This window comes from Cololabis saira, chromosome 20, assembly GCF_033807715.1.
Source record: "Cololabis saira isolate AMF1-May2022 chromosome 20, fColSai1.1, whole genome shotgun sequence".
Classification (NCBI taxonomy): Eukaryota; Metazoa; Chordata; class Actinopteri; order Beloniformes; family Belonidae; genus Cololabis; species Cololabis saira.
Genome location: NC_084606.1, coordinates 29,115,204 through 29,126,549, shown reverse-complemented (window position 1 = coordinate 29,126,549; position 11,346 = coordinate 29,115,204). Strand labels below are relative to the sequence as shown.

Genomic DNA, 11,346 nt, shown 5'->3' with positions numbered 1-11,346 from the left:
TTGAATGTGTCAGAGGGAAGGTAAAAAAAAACAAACATCTCAGAGTATAATTGGGAATGATTTAATATGTTACAGACTTCCTGCTCGCCGTCAATGTGAGGGATGCTCTTGCTCCAGCTGCCTCTGGCACCGTGGTTACACAAAGCATTTTTTTGAGCTTCTCGTGTTCCTTTTTCCTTATTTTGCTGTTGCTGGGACTTGCTATATGATATACAGTGTCAATTCCAAAAACATTGGGACGCTGTGTAAAATGTATCTTGAAAAACAATGCAACAATATAAGGATTTGTGAAACTGATTAACTGATTTTTCAGAAACAACAGAACACAAAGAATATAAAATAATGAAACTGATTAAAGGTATCATCAAATGTATCATCGAATAGAAAATGTGAGATGGTAAAGTTTCTCACTGTGTAGCATCGCCTCTTCTTTTCACAACACTCTATATACATGTGGGAACCGAGGAACACCATTACTGGAGTTTTGAGAGAGAAGTGATGAACCATTCTTTTCTGATAGGATTCAAGCTGCCAAACAGTCCTGGGTATTCGCCATCATCTTTTTGTTTCATGATGTGCTAGATATTTTAATTTGATAAAAGACTGTACAGTTTTCAGGGGCAGTTCAGTATCTGGACTCTTCTGATGCAAAGTCATGGATGAATGGATAAAACACGTGGTTTAGCACTGAATTGCTGAAATATGCAAATTCTTTCCCTGAAAAAGATGTCTGGATAGGCGTAGGAGGAGAAAAGTATAAACTTTCTCTGAAATGTCATTATACTTTTCAGCATTTATGTGTCCTTGCCAGATTTGCAACCCACCCATTCCATTAAGGCACACATGATATCAGAGATTTGGCCTTTGAGCAGAGTTGATAAGCATATGGCCCCTCTTTAGACAGGACAACTCAACGGCACGGTTTCCCAAATCAACCACAGGACAGTTGTCCACGTTTGCCCTTTCTAGAGTTTTAAATTATTTATGATTTAGTTTTCTCACATAGGCCATGCGGTAACTGTAAAAATGCATAACTGAATTCTAAAAGTGTTGAAGGGAAGTACAAAATAAGAGAAGTCCATAAACAAAAAATGTGTAATTTTGTGCAGGCATCTCATCCTAAAATGCATCTGTAAGGGAGAACTGTAAGACACGGACAAACTAAAAAAATAAAGTTTATTTATACAAAATAAAGGCCCAATAATTTAAATGAAAATGTACGTAGCAAGTTTCCATTGCAGCAATGCAGTCTAGTTGACTAATACTTTTTAGAATAAATAAATCTCTTATCATACAAAAACTGCCTGACTTTAATAACTAATTTCCCTTTTGCAGTAATAATAAATGGAAAAGGACAAACATCCAATAGAAAGTGTTGTGTCCCACGTGGATACCACGTGACATAGTGCCCTGCCCACTAAGCGGCATCATTTCGACAAACGTTGCTGACCTGGAAGTAAGCACGACAGAGTTAAGACCTTAGACCAGACATTATATATATAATATAACTGTTACAACATTTAAAACAACATGTTCCCGCCTGACTTTGCCTGGGGAGCAGCAACCTCAGCGTATCAGATAGAAGGTATGTAAACACAACCACGAGGTTTCGGCGGTGAGCCGCTGCTGCCTTCACTGCTCGTTTGAAATGAGGGTTTCGGCACATAAGCAGCATCGCATGTAGGCTGTAGTTAAGCAAATTATTCCCAAAATATCGACCACCGTTGGTATATTGTCACTATTATGAGTTAAACCTCACTCAAATCAGCTGCAATGACAGTCTTTCATCATGAGTTGTTTGAGCCCACACATTACTGCGGTCGTGGATAGTTCAATGCCACCATCTACAGTTCAATAAACAAAACTGACCTCACCAAAGGTTTGACACAATAAGAGTTTATTTAACCACAAATATTCAATTTTATACCCACAAAAAAAGATATCACACGCATTCAAGAGTGCTGTACTTATACTAGAGGATGTGCTCAAACGGGAAGTGTGATAACGAATTATTATTAGCCTATATAAAAGGTTAATCATTAACATTATGGCATCACATTTTTTTCTCTCTCTAATTTCATTTTAGAATTAAATATACAAAATAATGAAAAAAAAGTGTTTATAGACAAATAGACGAAGACAAATAAGAGAAAAAAAGAATGATTTTAAATTGCATGTTAATAAGAGCTATCATTTGTCTATTTACTGTACAGTGAGCGAAAATAACGAGTCAAATTCCCTGTCTTGTTTGGCCTGACTTGGCCAATAAACCTTATTCTGATTCTGATTCTGAAAAGCAGAATAATTAAACCACACACATTTTAAGCCTTGGCATGCAACTTTGGTGTGCTGGCTCAGGCGGGTGGCAGGCGGACGGCAGAGGACCTACTATCTGGGACACATTCTGCCATGAGAAGGGCAGAGTGTTTGGGGACCAAAGTGGAGATGTGGCCTGCAGCAGCTATGAACTGTGGGAGAAGGACCTGGCGTGCATCCAGCAGCTTGGCCTGACGCATTATCGCCTGTCTTTCTCCTGGACGCGCCTCCTACCTGATGGGACTACACAGCACATCAATCAGAGAGGTATTTCCACATTCCACATCCAGTCCTAATGAATGTGATTTTTATTGCCGTCTTACTTTATTGCCGTCCAACAGGTGTCCAGTACTACAACAAAGTGATTGATGACTTGCTGGCCTGTAATGTATCACCCATGGTGACTCTGTACCACTTCGACCTGCCTCAAGCTCTCCAAGATCAAGGAGGTTGGGTGTCACCTGGAATAGCGACGCACTTCGACAACTACGCCAAGTTTTGTTTCCAGACATTTGGAGATCGCGTCAAACTCTGGATCACAATCAATGAGCCGCAAGTTTGTGCCAAACTGGGCCACGAGGATGGCATCCACGCGCCGGGGTTAAAGGAAAAAGGCACGACGGCCTACCTGGTGGGGCACAGCATGCTGCTGGCTCACGCCACAGCCTGGCACAGCTACAACTCTGAGTACCGAGCGAAGCAGAGGGGCGCGGTGTCTCTGGCGCTCAACAGCGACTGGTTCGAGCCACTGGACCCGGGTCGCGGCGAGGATGTCGCTGCCGCCGAACGGGAGCTGACGTTCACACTGGGGTGGTTTGCGTGGCCCGTGTTCGTCACCGGAGATTATCCAGAAACAATGAGGTCCGCCATTGAGACTCGGAGTAAGGAGCTGGGATACGGTGGGGCTCCGAGACTTCCCACATTCTCAAAAAGTGACCCAACCGTTTTGGGAACAGCGGACTTCTTTGCACTGAACTACTACACGTCCCGCAAAGTCAGGCCGGAAGACGTCAGCGGGCAGACGCTGAGTATGAGGAGCGACCAATGGGCAGAGGACGTTTTGGACCCATCCTGGCCCATTTCTGGGGTACCCTGGCTGGCAGTATTTCCCCATGGCTTAAGAAAACTCCTCAATTATATAAAGGTAAAATAAAGAGTACATTTCCTCTAGGGCTGTTCGATTAATCGATTTTAAATCGTAATCGCGATTATGTAATTAGAACGATGTTAAAATGTGAAACTCGTAAAATCGATTTTTCACTTTTTTTTTTACCTTGTCTGCACACATATTAATGATTGATACCATATTAATGATTGATGGAAATACCTCTCAATACCTGCGACAAGTGCCCCATGGGAGAGGCTCTTTAGTGTAGGAGGGGGCGTTGTAACATGCCACCGGGCATCCCTCAAGCCAGATGCGGTAGACCGGCTCGTGTTCCTTGCAAAAAACTTGCAAATGTGAATAGCAAATATAATGACTGACATTACACACCTCTACCTCCTTCATGGGTTGCATTATTATTTAGCATGCAAAGACCCAGTTTAGTTTAATTAGAAAATGTCTTGTTTTATTTAATTGGAAATATAACTTACTTTAGTTATTTAGTTAGTTAGTTAGTTTAGTTACTAACTACTAACTAACTTACTGTATGTTTGCAAGTGCTGATTTGCTGATTTTTTTTTTCAGAGATAAAACTTTATATTTTATTATATTTTTTAAAACTTTTTTTCAACTTATTTTACAGAGTTTTGCACTTTATTCATTCATTTTTGGTTTAATAAGAGCAAAGTTTGCACTTAAAGCCCAATGGGGCAAATGTTCAATAAAAAAACAGCATATTTGAAATCATTTCTTTGCCTTTTGTCAATTCACAAAATAATCGTAATCGAAAATCGGATTTTGAGAGAAAAAAATCGAGATTTTATTTTTGGGCAAAATCGAACAGCCCTAATTTCCTCATTTCTGTACATTTTTCACTGAATACTTTGCTGTAATTAATTTACTTGTACCACTGCACTAAAAACAGCTCAGAACAAGTCACTGGTACCTCGAGCTAGGAACTCTTCTCTCTTTTTCCCCTTTGAGCAACAACACAAGGAGAACTCTGACATTAGTTTAATGTGCCGCCGATGACTTGGAATGCAGTAATCCCTTTCTCCAGACTTCCAGAAATGCGTCGAGGCATCATTAATGCTGTCACATCCAACGAAACCGTTTGTTTGCCGTGTTTGCAAACAAGCAATTTCCTGCCGCCGTGACTCGTCACAGGCCATTAGTCTGAGCCTGGCGCCGTCAGACGCGGCCAGACGGCGCACCGCGGACCGATCCGTCTCCCGTCTGAAGGCCTGACAGTCGTGATGGCTCGTTTTTGACGAAACTTGTTTTGCCCTGTGACTTTTCCAGGACGCGTTCAACGACCCGGCGGTCTACATAACGGAGAACGGCTTCGCTCAGGTCGGGCCGCTGCAGGTGGAGGATCGTCAGCGTTGCGAGTTTTACAGGAGCACCATCTCGGAAGTGGCTAAAGGTAATGACTGGTAGATGAGTACTAGTAAAAGTCTGATAACGTCCGCACGGAGCCGATAGTTTTCCAAAGCCAATGATGCCGAAATTATTATTTCAGTTCGGAGTTTCCTTTAGTGTTCAGCTCAGATTGGGTGGATACGGTCCAGTTTGTGTTGTCTGGATGGAGGTAGTTACCTCAGCTACACAACACGGCTTCTCCAGTCAATAAAATCAAGGAATAATAACCCAACTCAGATCAGAAAGGATGATCAGAGAATGATATTCTCATGAAATGAAGATGGCAACCAATCAACTGACTGCACTGTTTTATTACAATTGTTTTAATACCTCAACAGAAGGGTACAAAAAACAAGTGTGAACCGGTATTGTACCTTTAAATCGGTACAGTTTGCAACTTTGGATGATGGAAACACATAATTGTGAACCGTACTGAGCTGTACAGCTTTGTGGAAACCCTTTTATAAACGTGCTGGGTTCCTTTAGCATCATTTTCAGGTTTCAGAGTAAAACCAAGAAGTAAAATTAAGAATTGTGGTGATTTTCCCATCACACAACGCTTCAATAGACTCAATTCTGCTCTCTTTTTTTATGTGATTATTTATTTATTTTTTTTCATTGTTGAGTTCTTATTACTTTTTTTTAACGATCACAGTTTAAAGCAAGCTTTTTCTATGCAAAAATGGGATGTTTTAACACTGCAAAGCCTCAAAAAGTCCTGGCAAAAGATTCTTAGATGCATCAGTGTTTAGGTTCTGGACTCTGGTTCTGGACAATTTTAGAGAAAAAAATCAGTTTCTTTGCAGCTTCTGTACTACAGCAGGAGGCCTGATGCTGAACTCCTTTTTACCTTTGAAGCAACATAACAGCTTCTAGAGAGGTTGCAAACTGTAAATGCACTCTCCCTCGTGGTGCAATACACCCAATACCTTCACCAAACTGTTAGTAGCACTGTATCTGTGTCATAACATCAGTAAGAAGAACAGATCACACGTTATGAGTGATTGTGGTACGTAACACACATGCTGTGAAACAACACTCACCTTAACACACAATTTTACAACCTTTTCTGCTCTTTTTGGAGCTCTGAAGCTGAGACAAAATTATATTAAATTTACTTTCACTCCTGCCAGGATGCATCAGCCCTGCTGCTATTGCTTGTCCTCTAAAGATAAAGTCGATTTTAACTCTGTGTGGATAGATTACACATCTGCAAAAAGAGACTCGCATGGAAAACAGTTTGCAGGGATGGAATCGGACAAAACGTCTAAATTCGAGAATACAAATTTGCACAGTGTTTTGTGTTTTCTTAGCAGATTTGAGGTGGCTTCCCTGCACGCGTTTAACCTCAAATACACCCAACTCCTCTAATCCCAGCGCCCGCTGAGAGCACTCACTGTGCTGGGATTCATCAGCACGCGCACAGATGTTTTATTTTCCAGCATGATTCTGAAGCACCTTTTAGACCATTGGCTTAACTCTTCGGGGGGATCCGGAGGTCCGGCTTGGACTTCCCGCATGCAGCAGTACCAGATGTAGCGCGCTTCCACAAAGAGCAAGTAGACTCAAGACATACGTGCTGCAAATTGGCATGGAAATCTTTAATTGCGTAAAACAAGGGCCTTATAAAGAGTCCCAAGACCTAGGCCCTGTCCCAATACTCCCACTTCCCTTACTTTTCAGCCCTACCCCTAAATTTTGCACGTTCCCGTGAGGGTAGTGCTGTCCCAATTCCTCTTTTCACCTAGGGGGAGTGTTGAAAACGAGGGTAGTGTGTATGGCCCTACACAGCTAGGGATTTCGGATGCACCCTAGTTGACCGAGGGCCAGAAAAATTTCCCAGAATGCTTTTCGTCGTCATTTGCGGACTGAATCAAAAAAAAAAAACATGGTGAACTTTTCTTATTTTTTAGTGAATAAAATCAATATTTTGAGTTAGTTTCTGCATAAAGATCGGTTTTGATTACATTTCTAGCGAGAAATATATATTTTACTTTCATAATATTCACTCAGTGAATGTACATAATCACTCGTTTGCCCGTTGTTGCAACCTTGCCAGAATAAAGGCTGATTTATGGTTCCGCGTTACACCAACGCAGAGTCTATGGCGTAGGTTACGCGGTGACGCGCTCCGTATGCCGAAAACATCGGATCAAATTTCTTAACAGGCGTTATTTGGATAAACTGAGCCCAGGTTGGGGATCTTAACGGTTACTTTTACGCCTGAAAAAATATTAAAACTTAATAAAGTGGCATATTAACAGCGCGACAGCTGAAATTAAAACAGCTTTTGGCTCTCAGTTTCCTGATTTTAGGGGTGGTGCTGAAAAGTACGGGTAGTGGGGGTATTGGGACAGGCCCCCGGGAAGATTTCAAGTGCCCTAAAATCTGTGGCTTCTTTTTTTAGGGGTAGTGGTAGAAAGTAGGGGGTGTAATGGGATTGGCCCCTAGTGTACTACAACTCCACCCACCTGCTCATGCAGACTGCTGCCTGCTTGAACAACACCTGCATGTGTGTATGCTCATGCTTAGATTCTGTTGGTATTCAAGATTATTATAAAACCCCTCAAAGTATCAACAGCTGCTTCTTTTTAAACTTAAAGAAACTTTATTTTCTTTGGGAAGCGTGTTGAAATACGTACAGATCAAGTCGTTTTGCTCTTCGATACTGAAGTGAGGTAACTTATCATCATGGAAGAAACTCAACCCCTGAAACTTTGCTCTGTTCGTCATCGTCATCATCGTCATTATTAATAATAATAAAATCAAAATACACAACTATAAAAATATTATAAAATAATAATCATTTTATAATAACAATATTATTATTATTATTATTATTATTATTATTATTATTATTATTATTAATAATTATTTCAATATTTTTAGGTTCATGTGACTGTGTTTGTTGAGGGGAAAAAAACCCTGAATGTTCTTTTTTGAACCTTTGTTAGATTAACAATCCCTTTATTTGAAAATAGGTTTAAAAAAGAGAAAAAAGATGAACAATTAATAAAAGAATAAAAACAAATCTTACAACGGTTATTGATTGTCGAAGCTTGTAAGTCACAGCTTGTAAGTTGGTGAGATCCCGAAAGCTGATAAGCATTTAGGCGTCGTTCATTTCCTCTTGTGACACTTTTGCAAAATAAGTACTTTATAATGATGTTAATCTTCTCTCATGTCATGTTAACAGTCATGCATTAATTAGACGGCCATTCCCGTCAAAATAAGGGGGCGCAAAGATAGTTTTGAAAGCAGTTGTTGCAGCTCTCTTTTTGAATGTTTTCACTCTGCGTTCAGCTGTGCAGGAAGACGGGGTCGACGTCCGAGGATATTTTGCGTGGTCGCTCCTGGACAACTTTGAGTGGGCGGATGGATTCAGCGTTCGCTTCGGGCTGTTCCACGTGGACTTCTCTGACGCCGAGCTGACTCGAACCGCGTACCGGTCTGGCCGGGAATACGCCTCGATCATCTCCAAATACAAATCTGCTCAAAGCTGACGAGAACAGTCGGCCAAGCGGATGTGTTTGTTTCAGACCTTTTACAAAATGTACAACTCTTAAAATAAAGATATGGTTTTAATTTGCATTTATCTGAAGTAACGGGTAGCAGAGGCTTGCCTGTATCATTTATATCAGTGATTAATTAACCATTAATGATGACATCACAGCATCGTAGCTTTTCTTTTAATGTTATTCTTAAATTCTGAACTTTACTTGTGTAAAAACAACCCTCTTTTCATATGATCTGCCCCTTAACTCTTCCAGTCAGGCTTGTACAGTAGGTGCTGACGTTCTACAATAATGTTACCCATTATACTGTAGAGGCATTTGTCTGGGATAGAATTAATACCAAAACATGAACTGCGGTAATGATGCTTTTTGGAGAGGAACAATTGCTTTATTTATGTGGTCTTACTCAACTTAAATAAACGTGGCAACGTCATAACAACGGGATCTGAGGAGTAAAAATGATCCTTCAGGAGAGGCCTGATATGATTAATGGTCTGGAAATGAGAGAATTTCAAATGTGTCCTTTTCAAAGTAGCGTTCCCCCCCGTGCGTGCTGAACATGCAGATGATGATCAGAGATTAAGGTTTGCCATTAGAGCTCCAGCTGAAAAGGATGCTCAATTTATTTGGAATAAAGGTTCAGATCAAATGTTTCCATGGCTCCTTTTAATAGGATTACTCAGCGGGGGGTAGGCGTCACAATTTGCTGTGAACATGCTAAATCTTTTGTCAGCAATAGAAAGCTGAAAATAAAACATAACAGGCATTTTAGTTACGATATTACCACCATGGCGCCTAAAGATTATGATGTAGACTTGGAGAGAGATGGAAGTAACAGATGTGCCGTCACGCAGAGAGAGCACAGTGCCATTTTTGTACCCAGGACAGCTGTGTAAACTCAGTAATATTAAGAAAAAAGATGGACCGTGGCAAAAACTCACAGAGGCCCTCTCCTCTTTCTGTTTTCCCATCGTTAAGATGAGCAGATATTTAGATGCAGTGTTAAAGGGCTGAGAGATGAATGTTGGGATGTTTGTGTGTGTGTGTGTGTATCTGACAAGGAGGAGCATATTGTAGACGGTCTGTAATATTTGAAGTTGAAGCCTCCATCAGTTAACATGATGAGAATTTGAGATGAGCGTCGCGCTAGCGTCCGTTTGTGGAACTACACCGCCACCTTGTGGCGCAGACGGGAAGTACAGGAAGCGACTTCCACATCAGTCTTCACGGCGTCACGTGATCAAGTGCTTTGATATACAAAATATATTCCATTGGATTTCACAGTAAACAAGTGAAGAAGCTCCATAACCACAATACATCATATATTTAAAACAATTAATATTTATGCTCTGATGGGAAAGAAAATATAATTTATAATCTGGGAGACTTTGTTTGCATTAATAAGCATGGTGTATCGTGACATCCAGTTGGCTGAGTGCACTGTTTTCAACAGATGTGAATAATACCCTCGTGGCCCTCCTCCATCTATGTCAAGTCGGGTGAGAACCTCCTCTGTCTTGTGATGAATAACAAGCTATTGTGGAAACATGAATAATGCCACCGCTCTTTGCATCACAACTTCTTTGCAGGTTGCAGAGTTGAGCTGCTGCTCATCATTTCAACTTAAATGATGAGAGGGGGCCGCTACACGTGATCATTGCGATCCATGCTATCACTTACACACATGCACACGAATAAAAAGCTGCAATCTCAAAGGAGCAAAATAGAAAAGCAACAGTCCAAAAAGTCTTCTTCAAATCAAACCTGAAATAGGTTCAAATCACTTTCCCATGATTCATCAGTCCGGCTCTCCGGTGACTGAAGCCTTAGCTAAGAGTTTATTATTAATTCCAGCAACTGTCTCCCAATATTGATGGTTTCTATCTTTTTCTATCACTTGGTAGAAGCAGCTGCTTGGAAGGAAGAAACCTCCAGCGCTGCTGAATTGATTGAATAAAAATACAAGCAGGAGGTTACTTGGCACTTAGTGAATGTTGAAATTAGCCATTTGTAAGGAGCTCAGGAATAATATGTGCCTATTGCCACTTGGAAAGCTTAAAACATTAATTAGCATTTAAATAATTCAAACTCACAGTGTCTTTAATAGCCAGAATATGAATGTTCTACTTCAATTCATTACAGCCAATAGAATTTATTCTGATTAGACGGCGATGAAGAAAGCCACAGAATTAACCGTTTCTAAATGTGCTTTCCAATTAAATGTCAAATATATCATGTGTATAGATATGTTTCTTTACCCCGAGGAGAATTGTAGTGGATTGCCCATTTGTATTTGACCGAACTGAACTCGTTATATTTTTGGCAGAAACTATGAAATATTCAATAACACAGAAGTGCATTTAGTTAGCAGCTAAATGATGATGTTAATTTACAATAACAAACTATCTTCATGGTGAGGGGATAGGCACAATCTAGTATATCAGTGCGGTGCTTGCAGGTGCAAAGGGTATGACTTCTGCCGTATAATTACCCTTTTATATTTACTGATTACTCTGCGCGTACACCCTGGAGAAATGCTATAATTAGATTGTTGCTTTAATATCAAGATGATGAGACGTGAGCCCCTCCTCCTCTGGAGCGCAGATACAAATCTCTTCAACTACTTTCTTTGTCTGGGCCCTCTCAGTCAGCTGGCGAGGGACCAGTGAGAGCCCCAAACCACCACTCAGCTTGTCTTCATGCGCTGTTTTATTTATTTTTTTAATTTTCTTTCTCTCTCTCCCTCCTCCCTCTTGCTGTTTTTCACTCTCCAGCTCATCATCTTCCCATGCTGCTCATTTGCCGTTGACAAGTGAGTACGAGAGGAGAGGGGGGAAAAAAAAAAAGGCACAAACTTTCTAAATCCCATTGACCTACTTTGCAAGACTTCACTGGGAATTCACATTAGTGCAAAAGAATCTGAAAAAGAAATGTTTTTTTTTTTCTCTTTTTCTATTTTTCCACCCCCCCCCCCCCCAAAAAAAAAAA

The 11,346-nt window shown here is 40.7% G+C and overlaps 1 protein-coding gene across 1 annotated transcript; it reads left to right on the top strand.

Moving 5' to 3' along the window:
• Nucleotides 1–1,449: 1,449 nt before the first annotated feature.
• Nucleotides 1,450–8,795, top strand: LOC133420567 (cytosolic beta-glucosidase). The gene is made up of 5 exons (XM_061710265.1): nt 1,450–1,585; nt 2,359–2,583; nt 2,658–3,460; nt 4,724–4,847; nt 8,147–8,795. The coding sequence occupies exons 1-5, from the start codon at nt 1,531–1,533 to the stop codon at nt 8,344–8,346; spliced, it is 1,407 nt and encodes a 468-aa protein (XP_061566249.1). The 5' UTR covers nt 1,450–1,530; the 3' UTR covers nt 8,347–8,795.
• Nucleotides 8,796–11,346: the final 2,551 nt, after the last annotated feature.

Excerpts from the sequence above, each read along its gene's own strand:
- LOC133420567 (XM_061710265.1), top strand. The coding sequence starts at position 1,531 with ATGTTCCCGCCTGACTTTGCCTGGGGAGCAGCAACCTCAGCGTATCAG. Across the intron at positions 1,586-2,358 it reads CTCAGCGTATCAGATAGAAG|GCGGGTGGCAGGCGGACGGC; the intron begins GTATGTAAACAC and ends GTGCTGGCTCAG. Across the intron at positions 2,584-2,657 it reads ACAGCACATCAATCAGAGAG|GTGTCCAGTACTACAACAAA; the intron begins GTATTTCCACAT and ends GCCGTCCAACAG.